General features: G+C 43.9%; 1 protein-coding gene across 1 annotated transcript; it reads left to right on the forward strand.

Annotated features, from left to right (window-relative positions):
- Positions 1-294: 294 nt before the first annotated feature.
- LOC142214285 (CD48 antigen-like) lies at positions 295-27,944 on the forward strand. Its single transcript, XM_075283184.1, has 7 exons — positions 295-354; positions 11,860-12,177; positions 15,966-16,235; positions 17,054-17,146; positions 22,419-22,483; positions 26,259-26,369; positions 27,553-27,944. The coding sequence occupies exons 1-6, from the start codon at positions 303-305 to the stop codon at positions 26,346-26,348; spliced, it is 888 nt and encodes a 295-aa protein (XP_075139285.1). The 5' UTR covers positions 295-302; the 3' UTR covers positions 26,349-26,369; positions 27,553-27,944.
- Positions 27,945-27,967: the final 23 nt, after the last annotated feature.

The raw sequence follows: 27,967 nt of genomic DNA on the forward strand, positions 1-27,967 counted from the left end.
TGGCCAAATATAACTGGATACTGCTGAACAAAGACGAGACTTGATGTTACATGTAAACAACACGTGCCATCTGTAAAATTACCGGGTATTACAGACTTCACTGAGGTCATGTTTATTAGCAATATTACCAGCAGGAACATGCCTATATCTAGTAGAAGGTGCCATAGTCTCTATATACCAGTATCTCTACAGTCTCTTAGCAGTCTCTATGTGGTCTCTTTTCATTCATAGAGAGAGACTTCCCCTTTACCTCCTCCCTCCTCTCTAATTTCACAGTTACAGACCCGCGTGGACTTTATACAATGGTGGCAGCTGCAGAACTTCTCTCCCTGCTCCTCACAATTCTGGTCCCAGGTGAGTAATATGGACTAATATGAAGTAGTAGAGGACTGATTGGTATAGAAAGAGGAGGATGGAGGAGAGAAAGAGAAAGAGAGAGAGAGAGAGAGAAAGAGAGAGAGAGAGAAAGAGAGAGAGAGATAGGAGATAGAGAGAGAGAGAGAGAGAGAGAGAGGGAGAGAGAGAGAGAAAAAGAAAGAAAGAAAGAAAGAAAGAAAGAAAGAGAGAGAGAGAGAGAGAGAGAGAGAGAGAGAGAGAGAGAGAGAGAGAAGTATTTATGAATGTTTTTGGAGGGAACATCATATAATCTGCCATTCTGTCTTTCCTTATTGTACTTTGTTACGACTATCACTGCCTTATGCATTATGTGGTAACTTCTTACAGATTTCCATTACGATTACGGCCATACCATGTTTTTATGGGTTTTGTTATGTTTCACCAATTTTAGTAAATAAATGACCCTTTAAAGAAAAATAACTCAGTAAACCAATATATTAATTAAAAAAAAAAAAAAAAAGACCTGTCCACGGATCGCTGGTCCATATCTAGGCTTCTCAGTAATATCTACTAATGGTCACGTAGGTCTTAGCATACATTGTGATGGAGGTGTATAAGCCCATGGCCACCTCTGTGACTTTTTTACTAAAATGTTGGTTTATTGTGCTGATAACTATACGCTCAGGATGACCTAGACTACAGAGAAGGATAAAATAGGAGAAAGTTGCCAGGAACTGGATGAGGATAGCTCATAGGTGAACCACATACCCAAGGAACACACAGCAACCTGGAGCAATGTGAACAAGAGCCAAGTCAGAGGTAGATTATGGGTACAGAATTTAACAGTAAGCTTGATTCTTGTACTATACTATGCAGTGAGCTTGGTTCCAGTATGATACCTATGTAGTCAGCTTGTTTCAGTTACCATAGTTGGCTTGATTCTGGTATCGTATCCAGTACACTTAGGTGTTTCATCATATCCAGTAAGCTTAATTCATCCTCCATCTTGGTTCTGGGATTATACCTATGGAGTCATCTTGGTTCTGTTATCATAGTTGGCTGGGTTCTTGTATCCTATCCAGTAAAATTAGTTCATCTTCCACCTTGGTTCTGGGATTATACCTATGTAGCAAGCTTGTTTCTATTACTGTAGTTGGCTTGGCACTGGTATCGTATCCAGTAAACATAGTTCATCTTCCACCTTAGTTCTGGGATTACACCTATGTAATTATCTTGGTTGTTAGCATAGTTGGCTTGGTCCTGTTACCATAGTTGGTTTGGTTCTGGTATCGTATCCAGTAAACTTAGTTCATCTTCCACTTTGGTTCTGGGATTATACCTAAGTATTCATCTTTGTTGTTAGCATAGTTGGCTTTTTTGTGTTACCATAGTTGGTTTGGTTCTGGTATCGTATCCAGTAAACTTAGTTTATCTACAACCTTAGTTCTGGGATTATACCTAAGTAGTCATCTTGGTTGTTAGCATAGTTGGCTTGATTCTTGTATCGTAGCCAGAAAGTTAATCTTGGTTCTTGAATATTTGCCATGTCCTGACCCCGTCATATTATACTATACGACATAAGAGATATCATCATTAGAAGGGGAAATTCTCATGAGAAAGTCTGAATAGGGGAACCTGCTTGTCCATTATGATTTAATAGTGTTTGCCTTCCTTTACTTAATTGAGATTAAGAGGTGTATATTATCTCATCGAAGAGGCCGCCATATCAGCATAGGGAGACTTACTTGCCATGGATGCTCTCCTAGGAATTCTGGGAAAACTCTGCCTCTAATGATTCCTATGTAGGTTTTTATAAATCAATGGGTTCACACCAGCGCTTTTACTACGTTCCCCTCTCCACATGAAGAATGCGGCGAGAAAAGTGCTGCAAGCAGTCCATTACACGGGATATGTCACTATTAATCAATCATTTAGCCAAGGTGGTGGAAGTCATAAAAGTTCTCAAAATAGTTGCTTTTGTTCAACCCACCTCCAAAGAAACTAAAATAAAATGTGATCAAGATTTATAGTCTCCCCAAAATAATACCCGATAAAAAGTCAGCTCATTCAACAAAAAACAAGTCCCATACAGCAACATGAATATATTGTTTAAAAAAAATTTAAAAAATTGTGATGAGAAAAAAATTTACTGCAAAAATCATCTGAAATTGCAGGTTTCTCATCTCGTCCAAGAAATAGTTAATAAAAGAACAATTCAATAAGATAGGTGAGATGAACCCCAAAATGGTTCCATTAGAAAATACAAACTAGCTCACAAAAAAACAAGCCCTCTCACAGGTAAATCAGAAAAAACTGAGCTCTGGGAAGGTAGATCATTGAAGTGCAAATAGGCCCAGTCGTTGAGGGGTTAACCTGTATATAGAGACAACACTATTAATTTTTTTTCCACTGGCGTCACTTGTAGCGCTTTTGGTGCACATTAGGTCATGGCTATTAGATTACATTGTCACTGACGGATATTCTCTAGAGATAACAGACATTACAAGCAGTTTATGGTTTTTCCATCTTGTTTGTATGGTAACGGGAATGACATCAATCTGTCGGAGAAGGACGGAGATGTCTGTAGGACGGTCAGACTAGCCAGAGCATAAATCTCTAATTTTCTCATATTGGGTATTACATTGTCCCAACCACAATATACCAGGTAATACATATTAGTCGGTGTATATTTATAGTCTACATCAGGGGGAGTCAAACTCATTTTTGCTGAAGGCCACAACCACTTATGGTTGTCTTCAAATGGCCGTAATTCTGCGATTTTACGAATGTAGCTCTGCCTACTATGTGTAGTTACATTTATTGCCCATTGAAAGCAACCATAAGGCTGATGGTAACATATTGTTAATACCTATAGGTAATAGTGTCCTATTTGTTCTCCCACATAGCTTTGGTGACCCCCCCACAGGTAATAGTTCTCTCCACCCAACCTCAAATTATATCACTTACAGTTTGGGCACACAATTCTGGTGAATTGAATACTTACCTCTTCAAAGTGCTGATGTGACGCCCAGCCGTGCACCACTTCTATTGTCCTCCTGGTTGTGCACCACTTGTATTGTCCTCCTGGGTGTGCACCACTTCTATTTTCCTCCTGGTTGTGCACCTCTTCTATTGTCCTCCTGGTTGTGCACCTCTTCTATTGTACTCCTGGTTGTGCACCACTTCTATTGTCCTCCTGGGTGTGCACCACTTCTATTGTCCTCCTGGGTGTGCACCACTTCTATTGTCCTCCCGATTGTGCACCTCTTCTATTGTACTCCTGGTTGTGCACCACTTCTATTGTCCTCCTGGTTGTGCACCACTTCTATTGTCCTCCTAGTTGTGCACCACTTCTATTGTCCTCCTTGGTGTGCACCACTTCTATTTTCTTCCTGGTTGTGCACCTCTTCTATTGTCCTCCTGGTTGTGCACCATTTCTGTTGTCCTCCTGGTTGTGCACCACTTCTATTGTCCTCCCGATTGTGCACCTCTTCTATTGTACTCCTGGTTGTGCACCACTTCTATTGTCCTCCTGGGTGTGCACCACTTCTATTGTCCTCCTGGGTGTGCACCACTTCTATTGTCCTCCCGAATGTGCACCTCTTCTATTGTACTCCTGGTTGTGCACCACTTCTATTGTCCTCCTGGGGGTGCACCACTTCTATTGTCCTCCCGGTTGTGCACCACTTCTATTGTCCTCCTGGGTGTGCACCACTTCTATTGTCCTCCTGGGTGTGCACCACTTCTATTGTCCTCCTGGGTGTGCACCACTTCTATTGTCCTCCCGATTGTGCGCCTCTTCTATTGTACTCCTGGTTGTGCACCACTTCTATTGTCCTCCTGGGTGTGCACCACTTCTATTGTCCTCCTGGGTGTGCACCACTTCTATTGTCCTCCCGATTGTGCACCACTTCTATTGTACTCCTGGTTGTGCACCACTTCTATTGTCCTCCTGGGGGTGCACCACTTCTATTGTCCTCCCGGTTGTGCACCACTTCTATTGTCCTCCTGGTTGTGCACCTCTTCTATTGTCCTTCTGGTTGTGCACCTATTCTATTGTCCTCCTGGTTGTGCACCACTTCTATTGTCCTCCCGATTGTGCACCACTTCTATTGTCCTCCTGGGTGTGCACCACTTCTATTGTCCTCCCGGTTGTGCACCACTTCTATTGTCCTCCTGGTTGTGCACCTCTTCTATTGTACTCCTGGTTGTGCACCACTTCTATTGTCCTCCTGGGTGTTCACCACTTCTATTGTGCTCCCAGTTATGCACCTCTTCTATTGTCGTCCTGTTTGTGCACCTCTTCTATTGTCCTCCCGGTTGTGCACCTCTTCTATTGTCCTCCTGGTTGTGCACCTCTTCTATTGTCCTCCTAGTTGTGCACCTCTTCTATTGTGCTCCCGGTTGTGCACCTCTTAAATTGTCCTCCCAGTTGTGCACCTCTTCTATTGTCCTCCTGGTTGTGCACCATTTCTGTTGTCCTCCTGGTTGTGCACCATTTCTGTTGTCCTCCTGGTTGTGCACCACTTCTATTGTCCTCCCGATTGTGCACCTCTTCTATTGTACTCCTGGTTGTGCACCACTTCTATTGTCCTCCTGGGTGTTCACCACTTCTATTGTGCTCCCAGTTATGCACCTCTTCTATTGTCGTCCTGTTTGTGCACCTCTTCTATTGTCCTCCCGGTTGTGCACCTCTTCTATTGTCCTCCTGGTTGTGCACCTCTTCTATTGTCCTCCTAGTTGTGCACCTCTTCTATTGTGCTCCCGGTTGTGCATCACTTCTATTTTCTTCCTGGTTGTGCACCTCTTCTATTGTCCTCCTGGTTGTGCACCATTTCTGTTGTCCTCCTGGTTGTGCACCATTTCTGTTGTCCTCCTGGTTGTGCACCACTTCTATTGTCCTCCCGATTGTGCACCTCTTCTATTGTACTCCTGGTTGTGCACCACTTCTATTGTCCTCCTGGGTGTGCACCACTTCTATTGTCCTCCTGGGTGTGCACCACTTCTATTGTCCTCCCGATTGTGCACCACTTCTATTGTACTCCTGGTTGTGCACCACTTCTATTGTCCTCCTGGGGGTGCACCACTTCTATTGTCCTCCCGGTTGTGCACCACTTCTATTGTCCTCCTGGTTGTGCACCTCTTCTATTGTCCTTCTGGTTGTGCACCTATTCTATTGTCCTCCTGGTTGTGCACCACTTCTATTGTCCTCCCGATTGTGCACCACTTCTATTGTCCTCCTGGGTGTGCACCACTTCTATTGTCCTCCCGGTTGTGCACCACTTCTATTGTCCTTCTGGTTGTGCACCTCTTCTATTGTCCTCCTGGGTGTTCACCACTTCTATTGTGCTCCCAGTTATGCACCTCTTCTATTGTCGTACTGTTTGTGCACCTCTTCTATTGTCCTCCCGGTTGTGCACCTCTTCTATTGTCCTCCTGGTTGTGCACCTCTTCTATTGTCCTCCTAGTTGTGCACCTCTTCTATTGTTCTCCCGGTTGTGCACCTCTTAAATTGTCCTCCCAGTTGTGCACCTCTTCTATTGTCCTCCTGGTTGTGCACCATTTCTGTTGTCCTCCTGGTTGTGCACCACTTCTATTGTCCTTCCGATTGTGCACCTCTTCTATTGTACTCCTGGTTGTGCACCACTTCTATTGTCCTCCTGGGTGTTCACCACTTCTATTGTGCTCACAGTTATGCACCTCTTCTATTGTCGTCCTGTTTGTGCACCTCTTCTATTGTCCTCCCGGTTGTGCACCTCTTCTATTGTCCTCCTGGTTGTGCACCTCTTCTATTGTCCTCCTAGTTGTGCACCTCTTCTATTGTGCTCCCGGTTGTGCATCACTTCTATTTTCTTCCTGGTTGTGCACCTCTTCTATTGTACTCCTGGTTGTGCACCACTTCTATTGTCCTCCTGGGTGTGCACCACTTCTATTGTCCTCCTGGGTGTGCACCACTTCTATTGTCCTCCCGATTGTGCACCTCTTCTATTGTCCTCCTGGGTGTTCACCACTTCTATTGTGCTCCCAGTTATGCACCTCTTCTATTGTCGTCCTGTTTGTGCACCTCTTCTATTGTCCTCCCGGTTGTGCACCTCTTCTATTGTCCTCCTGGTTGTGCACCTCTTCTATTGTCCTCCTAGTTGTGCACCTCTTCTATTGTTCTCCCGGTTGTGCACCTCTTAAATTGTCCTCCCAGTTGTGCACCTCTTCTATTGTACTCCTGGTTGTGCACCACTTCTATTGTCCTCCTGGGTGTGCACCACTTCTATTGTCCTCCTGGTTGTGCACCACTTCTATTGTCCTCCTGGGGGTGCACCACTTCTATTGTCCTCCCGGTTGTGCACCACTTCTATTGTCCTCCTGGTTGTGCACCTCTTCTATTGTCCTTCTGGTTGTGCACCTATTCTATTGTCCTCCTGGTTGTGCACCACTTCTATTGTCCTCCCGATTGTGCACCACTTCTATTGTCCTCCTGGGTGTGCACCACTTCTATTGTCCTCCCGGTTGTGCACCACTTCTATTGTCCTCCTGGTTGTGCACCTCTTCTATTGTCCTCCTGGGTGTTCACCACTTCTATTGTGCTCCCAGTTATGCACCTCTTCTATTGTCGTCCTGTTTGTGCACCTCTTCTATTGTCCTCCCGGTTGTGCACCTCTTCTATTGTCCTCCTGGTTGTGCACCTCTTCTATTGTCCTCCTAGTTGTGCACCTCTTCTATTGTTCTCCCGGTTGTGCACCTCTTAAATTGTCCTCCCAGTTGTGCACCTCTTCTATTGTCCTCCTGGTTGTGCACCATTTCTGTTGTCCTCCTGGTTGTGCACCATTTCTGTTGTCCTCCTGGTTGTGCACCACTTCTATTGTCCTTCCGATTGTGCACCTCTTCTATTGTACTCCTGGTTGTGCACCACTTCTATTGTCCTCCTGGGTGTTCACCACTTCTATTGTGCTCCCAGTTATGCACCTCTTCTATTGTCGTCCTGTTTGTGCACCTCTTCTATTGTCCTCCCGGTTGTGCACCTCTTCTATTGTCCTCCTGGTTGTGCACCTCTTCTATTGTCCTCCTAGTTGTGCACCTCTTCTATTGTGCTCCCGGTTGTGCATCACTTCTATTTTCTTCCTGGTTGTGCACCTCTTCTATTGTACTCCTGGTTGTGCACCACTTCTATTGTCCTCCTGGGTGTGCACCACTTCTATTGTCCTCCTGGGTGTGCACCACTTCTATTGTCCTCCCGATTGTGCACCTCTTCTATTGTACTCCTGGTTGTGCACCACTTCTATTGTCCTCCTGGGGGTGCACCACTTCTATTGTCCTCCCGGTTGTGCACCACTTCTATTGTCCTCCTGGGTGTGCACCACTTCTATTGTCCTCCTGGGTGTGCACCACTTCTATTGTCCTCCCGATTGTGCACCTCTTCTATTGTACTCCTGGTTGTGCACCACTTCTATTGTCCTCCTGGGGGTGCACCACTTCTATTGTCCTCCCGGTTGTGCACCACTTCTATTGTCCTCCTGGTTGTGCACCTCTTCTATTGTCCTTCTGGTTGTGCACCTATTCTATTGTCCTCCTGGTTGTGCACCACTTCTATTGTCCTCCCGATTGTGCACCTCTTCTATTGTACTCCTGGTTGTGCACCACTTCTATTGTCCTCCTGGGTGTGCACCACTTCTATTGTCCTCCTGGTTGTGCACCTCTTCTATTGTACTCCTGGTTGTGCACCACTTTTATTGTCCTCCTGGGTGTTCACCACTTCTATTGTGCTCCCAGTTATGCACCTCTTCTATTGTCGTCCTGTTTGTGCACCTCTTCTATTGTACTCCCGGTTGTGCACCTCTTCTATTGTCCTCCTGGTTGTGCACCTCTTCTATTGTCCTCCTAGTTGTGCACCTCTTCTATTGTGCTCCCGGTTGTGCACCTCTTAAATTGTCCTCCCAGTTGTGCACCTCTTCTATTGTCCTCCTGGTTGTGCACCTCTTCTATTGTCCTCCCATTTGTGCAACTCTTCTATTGTCCTCCTGGACATGCACCTCTCCTATTGTCCTCCCGTTTGTGCACCTCTTCTATTGTCCTCCCGGTTGTGTAACTCTTCTATTGTCCTCCTTGCTACCTTGTCTCCTACACTATGGTACTACAAGATACCATAGAGCAAAAGACCGTATGGCCAGAAGGACATTAAAAGAGGTGCATAGCAGGGCACCACATCAGCACTTTGCAAGAACATGAGGTGAGTATTCAATTCAATTCTTTACACCTGGAGACAGTAGTGTGGTTGGTGCGGCCTATGAGGCCCCCTGGTTTAGGGGTCTGGTCACAAGGGAGACTGCCGTGACCCCTATAGCTGTTTGTTCTGTCTTTGGCCAGAAGGTCCACCGATATTGAGTACCGGACACCTCCCGGCCAAAGTCAGAACAAAGTGATGTCACATAACGTGGCTTACTAGACCCAACACATAATATGGAACACGTAATATGGCCCCCTTTTTTTTGCCCCCACATAGTATATGATGCCCTTTTTTTGCCCCCCCCCCCCCAAAGTATATGCTCCGTTTTTTTTTTTTGTTTTTTTTTTGGACCTCTCATAGCATATAACTACTCAACTATCCACACTCCTGTCCAGGCCAGCCAACACCAGGGCGTGTTGCACCAGACACTGGTAAATACAAGGACGTAATGTCCCAGTGTTCTTCAGCGTAACGTTCAGTGCCAAGTAGAGGTGGTCTGCGGAGGCAGCAATAATAGGATGGCTGACAATACTTCTAATGAAGGTGAGCCTGATACTGGTGACTAGTATACTGGTTCCCACGATCTGCTACAATAGTGTGTAAAAATAACCCGTTCAATGCTATTGTTTGCACTGTTTAACCTCATAGTGGAAACAAAGCGTATGATAGAATATACCATTGTGCAGACAGCTATGGTTGCTGTTTGCAGAGCACAGAAGCATGTATTAACTAGAGCGTTGTTCAGGAGCCAAAAAAAGCTTTTTTCAGTTCTTCTCACTTCCTGTATTATACAACAACCTAGTAGGTCGGCTTTCACTGTTTGATGGACAGAACACTATGAAGTACCTCAATATTACAGATGGATGAACCTATCAGCATTAGGGTTGATCGGGTTTGGAAAAAATTGGATCCCGATCGGTGATCGAGCAAATTTCACGATCGTGATCAGGTTCGGCTGGAAAATGATCAGAAATCGGATTTTGAAATCTCAAGATCGGGAAAGATCGGATCCCGATCAGCAATCGAACAATTTCACCATAGCCTTATCAGGGAAAAGCCCAATTTGTTAGGCACCATTTTGTGGGGAGCACCTACTCGATTGGAGTTTTATGTGAGTATGTATTGGTTGGGTGCAGAAAGATGTTAAAATGGTAATTGTCACAATGGCGACCACAAAGCTAGTAGAGCGTAAACATGTTTTTTGGTTAATGGATCTCCAACTCAGGGGCTGGACTTCCGGGGTTTCTGGTATTGGTGATACGGGTTTGGCCCATCAGGGCAGGAAGTTTATGGAGGAGCACCAAGAAGTTACACATAGTCAGTGCCTCCGAGCTGGTATCTAATGGCTAGTGCTACAGGAGCTATATATTGCTTAAATTTTTTTTGCTTCGAGGACTTCCCTCTTCTGGTTGTAGTGTATTTAGTGTATATTGGTGGTGTCTATAGGATTTTTTTTGGTTTGAAATGTATTTTACACTGGTTATTTAATAAAATGGCTGCGTCCAATTTCAACCAATTTGGTGCCTGGGTCTTTGTTTCTTGGGGAGGAAGTAACAATTGGGGAGCAGCAAATTGGAATGGTATGGTGATGATGGTATGTTATCAATGTTGGTCTAGTGTGAGATATATATGTAATATAGGAGGTATATATGTAATAGTACATGCCATTGTTTGCAATGGGTAAGTAAACATGTATATGGAGCAGATGATAGTTGTGGACCATACCATTCGCAAAGATGGTTGGTCATTAGGGTTGAGCTGATCTTGACTTTTCAGGATCGATTTGGAAATCCGATTTCTGATCATTTTTCATTCGAACACCTTCTTGATCCCAATTCCGATCGCAATGCAAGTCAATGGGATTTTTTTACTAATTGGAAATTGGATTTGAAAAACAATCCTATTCACTATACAGCATGGAATCTAACAATTGAACGCTGTAATTGCTAAAATCCACGCTGTGTAGTGATTTTTTTTAATCACTAAGTAGCCAGAGGATTTTTTTTTAATCCTCTGGCTACTTAGTCCCCCCTGGTGTCCACTTACCTGCAGAGATGGCTGGTCCGGCGCTCAGTGTTCTCGTTCTTCTTCGCCTCACTTCCCCCTGCCTCCCAGGTTAGGAGAGTGTGGGCGGGTTAAGAGAGTGTAGGTGGGTACTGGAAGGTGATACGTCACATCTCCCCGCCCTATACCCACCCACACTCTCCTAAGTCACAAGCCCCGCCTTATTTCTAGCTCTTTAACACTAACCTGGGAGGCAGGGGCAGCGAGGCGAAGAAGAACGAGAACACCGGGCACCGGACCAGCCATCTCTGCAGGTAAGTAGCTACTAGAGGTGTTAGCTAGTCTCCCATTAGAATGCCGGTGCGTAGGAGGTTAAGGCTGTGTGCTGGCTGCTTCCATTCATTCCTATGAAAACACAGCGGAGCCTTGACACTGAGTATACACTCCGCTCAGAATGAGCGTATACTCAGTGTGAAGGCTAACATTGTTAGCTTTTCCCAAAATGCTTGGCCAGTAGCAAAGCATTGTGGGAAATAATCACTGATCTCTATCTATCCCACCTAAAAAGATCGCTCAACCCTATTGGTCATCAATAAAATATTCTATTCTCATTCATTCACTAATACTTGGTGTACAATACATAGATGACAAAGGGCTCTTTACTAACAAAAGAAATTAGGTCCCTCTCAGGTGCTATTTGACATTTCCACCATCTTGGTCAATCATCAACCTAGCAGATGGTGCGTCATGATGCACACGGAAAATATACATAACATTTATTATGTGGTGACGATGTTACCTGTCAAGAGGTAGGAGATATTAGGCAGTGACTATCCCGTTCTTGAAGCTGACGTGTTGGAAACTGAAATTGAGGTTTAATGGGTTTTCCTGGATTACTGTCTGTAGCAGTAGGCGTCAGTAGTGGGAGTCATTACACAGGGCCTCCCTATTGATGTGATAAGTAAAAATCTCTATTCCTGCAAAAAGGATCCTTGGTGTAGCGATAAGTTTCACAGGAAGTCAATATAGTATGTTGTGGAGGTCAATCAGATGAAAGGCTGTCCATGTAATATCTGGACAACTTGAGAATTACCTCTCTGATGTCTGTATGTTGTAAAAAATTTTCTTAAGACAACTTGGACGCATCAGGGTTGGGGGCTGTGACCTCCAAGGGCTGTGACCTCCAAGCTAAAACTTAGACGCGGAGCAAATCTTTATAGTTATAATGAAATTTATTTTTATTATATATTATTATATATTATATATATATATTATATACAGTTTATTTTTCCCGAATGCAGGTGGACTCGCTGGAGCTTGGTCAGTGGTCGGTCTTCTAAACCGCTCAGTAGAGTTCTACAATCCGGATCTATCACTTCCCGTTGTAGAAGTTGCCTGGAATTTTATAACCCAAAATAAAACAACCAAAGTGGTCATGTATTATAAAGACCAAGTATCCATCTACAATCCTCAGTTTAATGACCGCCTGGAGGTATTTAATACTGGAACAAAGTTACTTATTAAAAACTTGAAGATGGAGGACATGGGAGTCTACACGGCATCAATGACCCTCACAAGTAGTGAAGTCCATGAAGTAAAATACTCCCTCACTGTGTACGGTATGATTCAGGATGCCACATTAATCTCATTGGGTCCCAACATGATTAATCTTGGATGGACGTGTGCCATGAGATGAGCAGATTTTCATGATATGATGTCACAAAATGATAGGCTATCTATCTGTTCTGAGCAGCCACCTAGTGAGTCTGTCAGGGATATATATAATACAGATGGGCTGGGTTTGGCGACATTGATGATAAGATGTTGGGTTCACTGGTTAATAACCCATCCAGCTTGAGGGTTGGTCCACATCTGTTTTTGTGTTCCGTCCCCATGCAGACTCCCCCGGACGGAATCCAAACGCTGATGTGAACAAGGCATAACAAAATGGTATTCAATTGTTAACAGTTATGAATAATTCCCATTAGTGTCTCACCTGGTTAAGTTCTAGGAAACTCCCCAAAAGTTCTAACCTTTCTACCGTTGTAGTTATAGGGGCTTCCATTATCATGTAAATAAAGCTATCTTATTGCATAATACACTATAAAAAAAAGATAAAAAACAGGGATAAGAAACCATACTCAAGACTATAGGGGTCCCAGTTGTCATGACTGTGATCAAATCCATAAAACAAGGAATCCTAAAGGCTGATTGTACTTATTTCTGGCAACCTACGTATCCTAAAATCCTCTCCCCTGCTCTCTGCACAGAGATTTATCATAATTTCTCTGGCTGTCAGGAGATCACTAACCATTCAATACCAAAAGTAGGAACAGGGTAGAAAATTGTCAAGGAGGGGTGACTGTCAAGGTTGGCAGGCATGAAGGGAATATGCATAGGGAGGTCAAGCTCAGCTTTTGCACGAAGGCAAGTTTCATTGTCTGTACTAGTTTATGGGGATAATGTGCATCCTTATGGAGAGACCACCTATTAGGTGTGTGGAGACTTATACAGCCATAGTCGCTCCACTGCAAGGGATTATGGGAGGAATATGCAAATCTGTCTCCCAAGATGTAAATAGGGAGACAGTGCCTCTGTTATGCTGCCCTCTATGGGAAGCACCCTGAACATCATGCCCGACTTTCCCAGAAGCCTTTACTGCATTTACCCACATTATGCAGTAAAGGCTTCTGGGAAAGTTGGGCATGATGTTCATGCCCTATAGAGGGTGGCATAACAGAGGCACTGTCTCCCTGTCTGTACTAGTAACACTTGTATGTTTTGTTCTCATCCTAAGCAACAGACTCTCCCCTTAATGGGTTGTGTAACACAGACAATGTATTATGACACTAAACAGATGGTCTAGAACAGGATGTAACCCTCATTTGCTGTCATGGTCACAAAATGGTTGTCATGCAAATTGTAGTAGTAGAATTTGTTTGCGATTTCCAAGCTAGAGATCTCATCTTAATGTCTGCGAGGTAGTACTCCGTCAGGGTACACAATGAACGCAAAACTATGTTGTAAGTGTGAAGTCTTCTAGCTGACCTGTTTATTTTATAGTAACAGGGCTTACAATTAGGGTTGAGCGATTGGGAACGGAAAAGATCGGATTCTGATCAGCGATCGAGTAAATTTCACGTTCGCGATCGGAATTCCGATCCCGATTTTTTTATGCAGGATCGAGGTTATTTCCCACAATGCATTGCTACCGGTTACACAGCCTGTGCCAGCGTCCGGCCGCTTAACCCCCCTGCGCGCCGGCTGCGTCCATTCATTCCTACGTATCCTCAACTCTGCTACATATGCATTATTGTACATTGACTTGTCTCTTCTTCTTTGTCCCTGCTTTACCGTATACTCATCAGCTCTGCTACATCTGAGATCTAAATCTCAGATGTAGCAGAGCTGAGTATACGATGAATCAGGGACAAAGCAGAAGAGTCGATAGACAAGTCCACTTACCTGCACAGATCCACTGCCGCTCTCCGTCTGTTCTCTTCTCACCTCTTCTCGGTCCGTAGCTCCCAGGTTAGTGTTACAGACCTAGGAAGAAGGCGGGGATTGTGGCTTGAGAGAGTGTGGGTGGGTACTGTACCCGCCCACACTTTCCTAAGCCACAACAACCCCTGCCCACTCCCAGCATCAGTAACACTAACTGGGAGGCGAGGGCACTTACGGTGCTCTGCAGATATGCACAGTAGAAAGAAGAGGAGCGAGAGCAGCGTGGATTGGCAGTGGCAGCGCTTCTGTGCAGGTAAGTGGACAGCATGGGGGACTAAAGTAGCCGGGGGATTTTTTAATCACTACACAGCATGGAGTCTAAAAATTAAAGCGTTCAATTTTTGGATTCCACGCTGTGTAGTGAATAGGATCGTTTTTAAAATCCGATCTCCGATTATTTAAAAAATCCCATTGACTTGCATTGGGATCGGAATTGGGATCGAATGGAAAATGATCGGAAATTGGATTTTAAAAACGATCCTGAAATCTCAAGATTGGCTCAACCGTACTTACAATTTAAAGTTAATTTTAAGCTAATGGAAATGAGGCTTTTATGATGTTGCTTCCAATCAGAATTGTCATTCTATATGACATTTAACTACAGTAAATGAATACTGCGGTGTGCAGAACACCCTGAACCTATACAAAGACGTACAAACAGAAACCTGTACCCAAAAACATCTGGAGTATACTATACATGGATCAGCATATACCAATCAAGTAAAATTGTTTATCTACTCTCTCACAAAACAGAGACAACATGAAGTATAAGTAGATGGAAATATCTTATTTACATAAAGAGCCCGAAAACCTTTAAAATGTCTCCAGTCCTGGTTAAGGTATATGGAATGGATAGAGGTGAAAAGTCTTCTATTTGAATCTGTCAAACTTTATTGTCGAATCCTATGATGAATCAGAACAATGGACATCTAACCATAGCGAGAATGTGGTCTAAATTTATTATTTGATTTTTTTATTACTATAAGAAATGACTAAATTACTATAACATCACAGTTAATGGCACGGAAAATGATCACACCCTCGTAACCCACTGTGTCGTACGGCTAATGTGGTCGAATGTTAAATAAGATAGGACCTCGCTTATCTTCCTTCCTGTGTAGGTGGATGTCAAATGCATATAGATAGATATACATGCACAGACCCATTTTCTCAGAATTAGATGTGGGTTGCTTACGGCCCCTGCACTACAGTATCTGTCTTAAAGGGATCGTGTAGCGTTACCTTAATGGAGCTGAATCATTGTTATTATATGGGGATTAGTGTTTCAACTCATTTCCAAATTCCAGAATTCTACTTCCCGTGAATGTTTTTGATTTTTTTTTTCATCTCCCCTGGGCCTTGACCTACTAGGGTAAGTTCATAGAGGGTTTTTTGGTCTGGAACCTGAGTGCGGAGGCTGCCTCAGGTTCCGGACCAACAACCGGGTAGCCGCGACTGAAAGCCGGTGCACTGCACGAGCATCCAGCCGCGCACTTCGCTCTAGAGTAGACCCAATGAATCGGCCTAGTCCAGAGAAGGTGTGTCTTCAGGCCGAATCGCAAGGCAAAATGGCCTGAAGAATGAGCACCATGAAAGACCTGAGCGGCTCCCATTGATTTCAATGGGTGCCGTCTTTTTGGTCATGATTTTGAGGCGGATACGGTCTCAAAATCATGACCAAAAAACTCTGTGTGAACTTAGCCTTACACTCTAATATCTGAACAGACCATAGACTAGACTAATGTCCGGTTCAATCCAAACTTGTTCGACCTGAAATGAGTCAGGAACTCGAGCCAGCCGGACCCAAAACGAATCTTGGGAGGTTTGCCCATCTCTATACGTATATATCACTTTAGACTTTGTTAATACTACATACTTACTGATTGTTTTCTTTTTGTTACAGAACCCATTCCCTCTATAGAAGTAAGGAAGGGCAATACCACAGATCAGTGTAATATGACTTTATATTGTTCAGTCCCATCCAATACATCTAATCTTTCCTATCATTGGAAATACAGACACCGAGACTCTGAGTATCAGCCTTTTAATAATGAAAGCTCCACCCAAATCTCAGTACCACCGGACCACCAGGACACAGAATTTCTTTGTATAGTCCACAGCCCTGCTGACCAGAAGAACGCCTCCATCAGTATAACATCCTGCTTCAGTATAGGTGAGTTCCTAGAGATGTGTCTACACTAGAGATGAGTGAAAAATTTTGTAACAAAATGGGTTTGTTACGATTTTCAAAAATGTTGAGATTCAGCCAAACCCAAAATTTTTGGAGTTCACCACCCACCAACAACCGAAAGGTTTGTCCATCACTAATCTATGCCTTTTGCCTTTATTAGGCATGCAGCTGGTATGGGCACTGGCGTTGCTGGGATCTTCTTGGAGTAAGGGCTCGTTCACATCTGCGCCCGTACTACAGTACTACAATTGATCAAACAAATTAAAAAAAAAAAAAAAAAAAATTAATATTCACTTTTCTCCATTCTCTGCTCCTGGAGGATTCAGGGAGAAGCAGGTGTGAAGTAAGTGACACAAGAAGCTCCTAAGACACAAGGAGAAAGAGGCAAGGGACGAATGGTAAAGCAGGAAGTTGACAGCTCCCTGCTTCACCATTGCATTCAACTCACCTGTGCTTAGACAGTCTTGCTATTCCTAGAGGGCCCCAACTACCATAATACTCAATATAAGGGCACCCTAGGGGTAAATTGGCCCTGAATCTTTTGGTATTTCAGATGTTGGACCACAAGGATCTAATATTAATGACCTGTCCTATGGACCCCATATCAGCTGCCATTTGGTCAATATCTTTGAATATTTTATATGGACAGTCCACAGGTCATCCTTTGGTATCCTTTGGTATTGTATAGTGCTGCGGAATATGTTGGCGCTATATAAATAAAATGTATTATTATTATTATTACTATTATTATTATTCACCTTTATATTGTGAATTTATATTTATTCTTGTTGTTATTACAGGTCATCCTCGCCTCTGGTATGTTTTATCCATCGTCCCTCTCTGCATTGTACTGATGGCCGCGATTTGGATGACGTGGAAAATAAGACGAAGAAGTATGTTAACTTTGTGTACCTAGTTGTGTACATAGTGGTGTTTACAGATCACAGCGTCTGCAGCTAGAAATGCCTCTGGGAGTTTATATGGCAAACATTCATACGTGTCTCATATGTATGGTGTCTGACAGAGGTCAATCCCAACTGAGAAATTTACTCACTAGATTTTATGCTGCACCGTCGAGCTATAGGTCTACAATCCATACTGAGTGTAAAAAACTGTGGGGGTGGACCTGCTGTGCCAATAGGTGTGCTCGCAAAGACATTATCCAAGTGACTCCCTGATGTTCCCCATTATTCCTTACACAGGAATCAGGAAATTCCCACAGGGAACCACTAGGAGTAATCCTGGTGTAGGTGACAGCTGACCTAGGCATGTCAAGGGACACTGGTGCATAAGACTGAGTTAATAGGAAAGGGAAGTCTGGGTACAGGCTAAAGTCAGGGCTGGCAGAGTATGTGAGAGTTCGGAGGTCTGGCAATAGATCAAGAATGGTAGCTCAAGTTCCAAGATCAGGAACAGGCTGGGGTTGGATAAGTATGCTGCAGGGCATAGAACAGCAGACATAACTGAGGTTAAGTAGTAACCCGGGGTCTAACTCAGTAATGGATCAATATGGATCAAAACACAATGTAACACCTTGGCACATCACTAGCAAATAGAGATGAGCGAACCTCTCAAGATTAGTGTCGGGTTCTGCTAGCTTGGGACCCAGATTCGTTTGAAGTTTAATGAGTTCGGATAGAACCCGGAGTGAAATTATTATACTCTGGGGTCTCTTCAGATACCAGAGTATAATAGGTGGAGGCCCAGGGGAGGTGTAATAAACTTCACCTCTTCTGGGCCTACTTGCAGCTTCCTTAGCGATCTCCGGGTCCTTATCCTGGTTTCTGTATGATGTCATGCACCCAGAGTCACTGCTGAGGCCTGTGATTTGACCATAGCAGTTAAATGGGGTGCTCCAAGCGTGTAACCGCCAAGATCCAATCCCAAGCCTCAGCAGTGACCTTGGGTGTAGGACATCAGGCCTGGAAGAGAACCCAGAGAGCACCACGGGCACTGCAAAAAGGTCCAGAAGAGATAAAAGTAGGTGAGGATCATTATTGTTTGAGACCCCAAAGCTAGGAACGTTTGCTCAGGTCTTATGGATGAAGGTGCCTAATGTAGCCATTGTCCCTTCAAGAGAAGAAGAGAATAGGTGTGAGTAGAGAAGGTGGAAAGACCAGCATGGCAACGGAGAGTGGTGGGACACGTGAATAAGCTGGAAATCTTGACTGCCAGGAGAAGTGGGATGCTGGTGACCATAAACCTTAAGTGATACCCAGAGAAGCTCCAATTATAACACAGCAGGGGCCCCTAGTAAAGAGACTATTCAATGTATTGTCTAGCTGCTACCAGTAACTGGCAGAAGATGGAGGGCCACACCGGTATAGTCACCGACTGCCACCAGCACCTCCACTCTCACTGAGACAATAAATATCACATGAGCAGATGATACGTTGCCCAAGGCTGGACCTGAAGGAGGCTTCTGTTTTTTCATTAGTAGGCATGTGCCCATTCTCTACGGGTATTTGGACGTGGCTGCATCTACCTCCAACTCAAGTTTACTCAGTTGAGAAAAAAAAATTTGTGCGTGGTCAAATAAGTCAACTTAATTTTGATCTGAATTTTCTCTATGGGTTTTCACATATCCGAAACAAAATCTGGAAATTTTTCATTTTGATTTTTTCAAGAGATTGCAGCAAAATTTTCATTGATTTTTAAATATATTCTGTATGGAGAGTGCAAAAAACAGCAGCAACAGCAGAGTGACCCTTGTATTGGGAGTAGCTTCATGTAAAGCTGGAGAAGATTGCTCCTCATACAGTAATTGTGAGATGACTATGCTCCTCATCAGGGCCGGCTCCAGGTTTTTATGGGCCCTTGGGCGACAGAGCCTCAGTGGGCCCCCTTGTAAAGGAGGCAGGGGAGTCGAGACACTGTGCGTTACAGATGAAGCAAGTGACGTCACCAACGTCATACCTCCCAACTTTTAAAGAATAGAAAGAGGGGAAAAATGTGCGGCGCGCTCTGCGCGCAGCGGCAAATTTGGCTCCACCCACTCATTCATTTATCATGTGCTCCCACAGAGTATAATCCTCCTACAGTCACCCGTAAATGATATGCCCCCCTCCATCTCTCATATATATGTTCATATATATGTTTCATATACACCTTTCCTCTGCCCCCAGTTTCATGTCCCCCCCTCCACCTCTGTCCCCAGTTTCATCACATTCTCCCCCTTCATCTGCCCACAGTTTCACGTCCCCCGTCTCTGCCCCAGTGTCATGCTGTTCCACCCCCCCATCTGCCCCAGTGTCATGCCGTTCCCCCCCTCCCCTTCATTTGCCCCCTCAGTTTCATTGGGCCCCCTCCATCTCTGTCCCCAGTGTCATGCCATTCCCCCCTCCCCTTCATTTGCCCTCCAGTTTCATTGGGCCCCCTCCTTCTCTGTCCCCAGTTTCATGCCGTTCTCTCCCCACCCCCTTCATCTTCCCCAGTGTCATGCCGTTCCCTCCCCTTCATTTGCCCCCCAGTTTCATGGGCCCCCTTCATTATGTTCCACCTTAACATAATACAAAACAAACACACTCACACTCACCTTCCATCGCTCCCCCAACGCTCCTCTCTCCGCTCTCTCACTCCAGTCACATAGCGATTAAAGCTGAACTGTGACCTCAGCTCCTGCTTTAAAGGCCCGGCGTGCGTGTGTAAGCGCGATGTGATGACGTCATCGTGCCTACACACGCAAGCCGGGCCGCGACTTTAAAGCAGGAGCTGCGCTCACAGTTCCTGCTTTAATCGTCTATGTATTCAGCACATCGTCGTCCGTCGGACGCCGATGTGCTGAAATCGGGACAGGCAAGTGCTGAGGCGGGCAAGTGCCGGGGGGCCCCCAGAGGCTCTGTGGGCCCCGGCACTTGCCCGACTATGCCGTGCGCTGACGCCGGCCCTGTTCCTCATGATCTTCATGATCTCTGGATGTCCTCATCTGATCATTGTGGTGACTCTCACTTCTTCTGTCTTGTGCAAGAACTGACTCTGTTTCTTCTTCCTTAGTTTTAACAGTATAAATGCTGGACAGTTATTAGCAATGACTTAAAGACACATTGATGGCATATCTACCTCTGGGGACTATGTGACGAAGTTTGTGTACCTGGGTCCTTGGCTATATTCTGAACTCCCATAGATATGAAATAAGACAGACACCCATTCATGGCCACTTCCACTCCATTCTTAGTAGCTATGGGATTTGGTGGAGGACTAGCCAGACCTCATTCATGGTCATTTCTCCATTTTCAGGAGCTATGGTTGGAGTTGGGGACTAGGAAGTCCTCATTCATGGTCATTTCTCCATTTTCAGGAGCTATGGTTGGAGTTGGGGACTAGGAAGTCCTCATTCATGGTCATTTATCCATTCTCAACTAGGTATGGGATGGAGTGGTACATGGTGGTCCATTGGGACAGTATAGGTTCTATAAAGGACATATTTTCATATATCTGCTGTGCATACTTTTATAGTGTGTCCTGTTATAGTACATGGTCATACTTCTTTATTCCCAGAATTTTTTCTCTAGCCCCCACTGTTCCTGAGTAGGGTTGAGCGATCGGGATCGGAAAAGAGCCGATTCCGATCAGCGGTCGAGTAAATTTCACGATCGCGATTGGAATTCCGACCCGATCTTTTCCAGCAGGATCGAGATCGAAGGTTATCTCAAGATCGGCTCAACCCTAAAAGTGACTTTTCCCATAGAAAACCATTGACTAGGGTTGAGGATCACAATTGGAAAAGATCGGATTCTGATCGGCGATCGAGCAAATTTCACGATCGAGATCAGGATCGAGATCGGCTGGAAAATGATCGGATTTTAAAATCGATCTTGAAATCTCAAGATCGGCTCAACCCTATTCCTGAGCAATCAATGCAGTTAGCTTCAGCACCCAAAATGATAATTAGGGTCTCTACTGACAGGTGGGTGGTCTTGGGCTGGAGCAGAGAGGCAAGAACCACCCACTTGATAGTAGATAGCATAACTGTATTAAACCTAACAGCATTGATTGCCCAGAAATGATGAGGCCTAGAGAAAAAAATTCTAATTGTTCCAGAAATTAACCTATAACGCTAGGTTCACACTAGCATTTCATTTGAGTCTCCATACGAGACTCCATCCTCCATTAACCACCCAAAAATGGTGGGGAGTAGAGTCCTACAAGGACGGTTTTGGCTAAAGGTAGGTGGTCCCCATTATAGTCTAGGTGGTTAACGGGTCTCCAAGTGTAACCGCTTTTGGAAGCAGATAGTGTTTCTGCCTTTTGGGTTCCTGAGTGTACCTGAAGGACAGAAACCCGAACGCTAGTGTGAACCTACCATAAGATATATGTTATTTTTAATCTTTTCCCATACAACGATATATGAATCTGCTCAGCTAATCCTGCTGTATCTCATGATTTCATGTTCAATGTCACAGGTTAGGGCAGGTTTACACCAGTGCCCGATCTCCATTTTGAGGTTTCCGTCTTCTGCTGCCAGGAGACGGAAACCCGGCATTCAGTGTCCGCCGGTGAGCGCCCGTGAACGTCTTCTGCTCTCCATGGCCAAACCGTTTTTTTTTTAACCAGACATAAAGTCCTGCATGTCCTACTTTGTGTCCGGTTAAAAAAAACGGTTTCGCCGCGGAGGACAGAAGACACTCACGGGCGCTCACCGGCGGACACTTTGCAAACCCATTCAAATGAATGGGTTTGAAAACTGCCTGCCGATTTCCGTCTCCTGTCCAGTTTCTTGGGCGGAAACCTCGAAACGGAGATCGGGCGCTGAGTTGAACCCGCCCTTAACTATTAGTTAGGAGACAGTATGCGCATTCTCAAAGGCTCCATTCACACGGAGGAAGTTGGCGATGATTCTGGTGCAGAACCCACGTCAGAATCAGTGCTGAACAAAAAGACTCCCATTGACCTCAATGGGTTCTGTTTTCCACATGGAACCCATTGAAGTCAATGAGAAAAAAACTCCCAGTGGTTTCAATGGGTTCGGCACAGAAAATGGAACCCATTGAAGTCAATGGGAGTCTTTTCTTCAGCGCAGATTCTGACGCGGGTTCTAAGCCAGAATCATCGCCAACTTCCTCCGTGTGAATGAACCCTAAGTGATGTAAAAATATTATGGGTTCATCTTAGGGTTAAAAAATTTGGGAACTATCTGGTAGATAACATCTGGTGCTATTTCCTCAGAAGCTGTAAAAGAGGAAGAAGTGGAATATCATGTGACAGAGGAACCAACAGCTAGCAGCAGTCAGGTAAGGAGTGTATATATATATATATATATATATATATATATATATATATATATATATATATATATATATTTATACATGAGCTAATAACTCTAGCACAGTGAATACAATGCAAAAATAAGTGGGCATTATTCCAGAGGTCCCCCTAAAAAAAATGTGCCCAATTTAAGCACTGAGTATAGTATTGTATTGTTAGTATCAGTGGCGTAACTACAGAGGTAGCAGGGGTAGCGGCTGCCACAGGGCATTAGGGGCCCGGCGACATCCACTACCCCTGCAGGGCTTTTTTTTTTCTTAATAGGCGGTAACGGGCCCTATTTACTTACCGATCCTGGCGGGGCCGGGATCAGTAAGTGATGCCGCAGGCCCCACAAGCACTATTATACCCGGGGTCTTTTCAGACCCCCCGAATATAACGATCGGAGGCCGGGGAGCGGTAAGAGAACATAAAAAACTGTGTTACTTACCTCTCCATGCTCCATACAGCCATCGGGCCCAGTTGTATGACGTCCCTGACGTCACTTGACCGGGTCCTGCGTCCTAGGTCATGTGACGTCCGAACGTCAAGGAAGATGGCCGACACCACCGAGGACTGCAGGGGAGCCAGAGATAGGTAAGTAACAGTGTTTTTTATGTTTGTATCCACCTGGGTCTCCAATTATTATACTCTTGGGTCTGAAAAGACCTCAGAGTTTAATAATTGTTTATGGGTGTCCACAGTGGGCATAATACTGTGTGCAGGGGCCACTATGGGGGATAATACGGTCGAGGTCTTCGGTGTCGGTCAGGAAGGGGGAGGCCATGTCAAAAGTTCACCAGAGGGCCCCGCCATTCCTAGTTATGCCACTGGTTAGTATACAGTATAGCACTGTAGTGTTGGTATATAGTATAGTATTGTGCAGAGCAGTTACATATTAATCTCTACCGGTTACTACAAAGGAAAGAATTCTGTAGCTTGGTGACCATCAGATAACATCTAACAACTTTGCCCACCTGCTCCGATCAAATTTCATTCAAAGCTTACCTTAGACAATGCCCCTGTACACACCTATCTGCCGTTAAACGTAAAAAACAGATTCCCATTATTCACCTTAGGAACAGAATAGACAACAATAAAACAGGTCCAGCAGGTGTTCTAATATAATAAAATCTATCATATAAAAACAGTGGGGGAATTATTATCTTTTTTCCCATGACTCCCCTATTGTTACTTTCCATAATTAATACCAAAAAAAAAAAAAAAAAAAAAAAGTTTTATGTACCTAAAAATAAGGGCCATGAAAAAAAGGACTAGGACTAGGGTTGAGCGATCGGGATCGGGAAAATCGGATCCCTTCCTGCGATCGAGCAAATTTCACGATCGGGATCGGCTGGAAAATGATCGTAAATCGGATTTTAAAATCGATCCTGAAATCTCAAGATCGGCTCAACCCTACTGAGGAAGTCTTGACCATCTTCTATTGAGTGTCAAGTCTGTTGGATTTCCACATGGCCAACTTTTTTTCAAGGGATTCTTCCCTCTCCCCGTTGGTATACACATGAGCTGAGCGTGCATGTGTATAGAGAAGAGGGCAGGAGAACAAGCTGCTAGCCTAACATTCATCACATATCTAAGGTGTATGGTTCCCCTTAAGGTGAAGGCCCCACGTTGCGGAAACGCTGCTTCTTTTTTTGCAGATTTTGCTGCAGTTTTTTGAGCCAAAGCCTAGAATGGCTATAGAGGGAATGGGAAATATATAGGAAGTTCTTATACTTCTCCCTTCTGCTCAATCCACTCCTGACCTTTGGCTCAAAAACCCGCAACAAAATCTGCAACAAAAGCTGCGTTTCTGCAACGTGGGGCCTCAGCCTAAAAGTCAGTCGTATCTTCAAAAAGATTTACTCTTATCTAAAAAATTTGTACAATTGTCTTTAGTAGTAGACAGAGATGTAATGTGGAGCTTGTAGGCCTCAGGGCAAAATATCTAACACAACCTCCACCTACCATGTGTTATTTATAATGCTTATACTTAGTATTTCTTCTTATGTAAGAAAGCGGCGGGTTTTTTTTTTACCATAGCCTGGACGTCTGTAATCATGACATCCCCTAGAGCTTTACAGCAGCTGAAGAACATGTTCCTCACTCTGACCACATTGAAACAAATGTTAGAACATTGAAAGAAAAGGTTAGAAATGACTCAGAGACGGCTGACCTGAGACGCTAAACCGATTTCCTTTGTTTTTGGTCAAGCGAAAAAGCCTTAAACGTCGACCACAGCATCTGTGATGCAACTTTTTGAAACTCTTATGAACCTGATAATGCACATATAGTTTACAGCCCCCGACTTAACCATAGTCCTGTATTCCGATAACAAATGTATCATAGATTAGAAAAAGAAAAACACATCAGCTCACCACAATTCCAATTTCCGTCCACCTTAACTCCTCAATGCTGGTGCGCCAGAACATACCCTGGACTCCATAGGGCAAGTAATAGATCTTCAAAAAATTGTTAAAAATTCCAGCAACCAAAAGGGTAATTCAAAATTAATAAAAAATTAACGTTTAATCGTCATGAATAAAAAGGTACAACCCAACTTAGGTGGGCATACTAGCTGACGTGTTTCGAGGTGAAACACCCCTTAGTCCTACGCTAAAGTATGACGATTCATGTCAATTAAATCCTGTTGGTTGCTGAAATTTTTTGATCAATTTTTTTTTTAATATCATAGATTACCCACTCTTACGTGCCTACAGTAGGTCATCCTAGAATATAGACATTGATAGCTTAAAGAATATTGCTGTAAACTTGTAGATGAGGTTCAGAATTGAGTGCCATCCAGTAAATGTAATAGTAAAATACTGTCTAGATAAAAAAAAAAACTATCAAGGACCTATATAGATCATATCCTAAAACTATCAAGGACCTATATAGATCCTACAAGCACACTAACACTGTCTAGATAAAAAAAAAAACTATTAAGGACCTATATAGATCCTATCCTAAAACTATCAAGGACCTATATAGATCCTACAACCACACTAACACTGTCTAGATAATAAAACGATCAAGGACCTATATAGATCCTATCCTAAAGCTCTCAAGGACCTATATAGATCCTATCCTAAAACTATCAAGGACCTATATAGATCCTATCCTAAAACTATCAAGGACCTATATAGATCCTACAAGCACACTAACACTGTCTAGATAATAAAACGATCAAGGACCTATATAGATCCTATCCTAAAGCTCTCAAGGACCTATATAGATCCTATCCTAAAACTATCAAGGACCTATATAGATACTATCCTAAAACTATCAAGGACCTATATAGATCCTATCCTAAAACTATCAAGGACCCATATAGATCCTACAAGTACACTAACACTTGTCTCTTGCTTTGGAAGACAATAACTCATAGGTCAAGAGTCAAAACTTGAGATGTTGACCTCACCTATGTTTCTCAATGAGGGTTCTGTAGATCCATGGGGTTCCCTAAAACTTGGTCAGTGGTTTTCTGGAAAGAATAATATGGATATCCTACCCAAAGGCCAACGTTGTCCACTGTAAGGGTAAAGTCGTAGGAGTTCTCCAGTAGGGAAATATTTCTTAGGGTTTCTTCCATGAGAGGTTCTTTCCTTTGAAGTTTGGTTGTAGCTCGGTCATTACACGGTTGTCACTATATAAGCTCCATATTGCTCTAATCCATCTTTGTAGATCAGTAGTTGGCATACATTTATGGACAAGATGGAGGGTGAGGTAGGAAATGATTATCTCTCATGTCATTCATTTTAGAGTTTGCCCTACGATCAACTTCCCAACCGGTCACATCCTCCATATCAGAAATTCAATACGCTCTACACAAGTCTGGCAACCAAGACATAGTGGATGCTTTTAGGAATGAAGGTAAAATATTTCAAGAAATCATTTGGTATATTAAGTTGAAACTGTGTGATTATGATGTCACTAGTACAACCTGATCCTAAAGTTCATCAGTTACACAACATTGTCATTGGATCCATTCGTGATCAGACGTGGAACCAATGATCTCAGAATTAGTTGATGGCCTCTAGCTTGTCGTACAGGAAGAGTCAATGAAACTCTAGTTTATGATGACCGTCATAGACTAGCTTTATTGTTGTATTGGACTAGATACAGTAGCCAGACTGTACATAAGATAAGATAAGATAATCCTTTAATAGTCCCACCTTGGGGAAATTTCAGAGACCCTAGAAGGTCATGGAAACCACCGTGGTGAACGGACAGGGTTACATACCTGCCTTGTCTACTGGAGTTCCCTAAAAATCAATCATGGTGGAAAGTCCCATAAATTTATCTAAAAATCAATCAAAGTCAATTTGTTACAAAAATAGCAAATAGTATGTTATTCAGTACGTTATTGTGGAGCTACTAATGTAAGGTCAAAATCGGGGCCCTTAAAGAGAACCTTTGAGGACCTCCACCAACTCCAACCCTTTACACTATTTAATAGGTAACTGATTCTGGCACAATTGGAAAATTTTGCTCTAGCCCCCACCAGTCCAGAGCAATCAATGCTGTTAGTTTTACCACCCAATATGCCAAGTAAACTCTCTACTCGAAGATGGGTGGCCCTGTACTGGAGCAGACAGACAGGGACCGCCTACCTGACAGAGTTTAATTAGCATAATGGGTATAGAAAATAATAGCAGTTATTGCATGGGAACGGTAGGGGCTAGAGAAAAAAATCCAACTATGGTAGAATTAGTGGGGCAGCACCTATTAAAGGATACAAAGAGTTGGTGGAAGAAGTGAAAGGTCCTCTTTAAGGCGCCTAGGATAATCAAATTTGGTACTTGTTTCCCTCTACACATCTTTACCATGACCCTTGGGCCAAAACCCCATATTTTGAGTCTGGACAATGTATCTTTTCGAGTGGGAGTTCTCATTCCCAGGGCTAAAAGGGTGGAGGTCCACCATGAGACCCGTAGCAGATGATGGCCGGTCACCATAGTCTAATAGTCTAACTCATAAATGAGATACGACCTCTGAACCTTCTCAGATACTAGTAAATCCTTTCCTTCTGACTAATGCAAGACTTTTTATTCAGATATTTGACAGCTGACCACAAGCGGACAGCACAGAAGATCCTGGAAACATCAATGGTGGATGTTCTGTACCTGCTGGCAATGGTCGGATTCCAAGGAACCATTTCTTCTCTATGGCCTCCTCATGGCTTTACATTGACAAGCACACTGACCCACCAGAGAGGAACCATTCCTAGACGTACCTGACCTTATAATGTAGAGGGGCACTTATCTGTCCAATGACTATATGGAGGACTATTCTCAGTCGGGAAATGGCCAGTGCACACAAGGGAGATTTCAGCTCTGAAGCCTGAAGAATCTTTACTGCAGCCTTGGAATTAATACAGACTGTAACTCTGTATCAGATGTCACAGAGTCCTGAAAAAAACCCTATTGTTTAGTTTATACTTTTAGCGAAGGGGGCGGGGCTTAGCGCCG

This window comes from Leptodactylus fuscus, chromosome 7, assembly GCF_031893055.1.
Source record: "Leptodactylus fuscus isolate aLepFus1 chromosome 7, aLepFus1.hap2, whole genome shotgun sequence".
NCBI lineage: Eukaryota > Metazoa > Chordata > Amphibia > Anura > Leptodactylidae > Leptodactylus > Leptodactylus fuscus.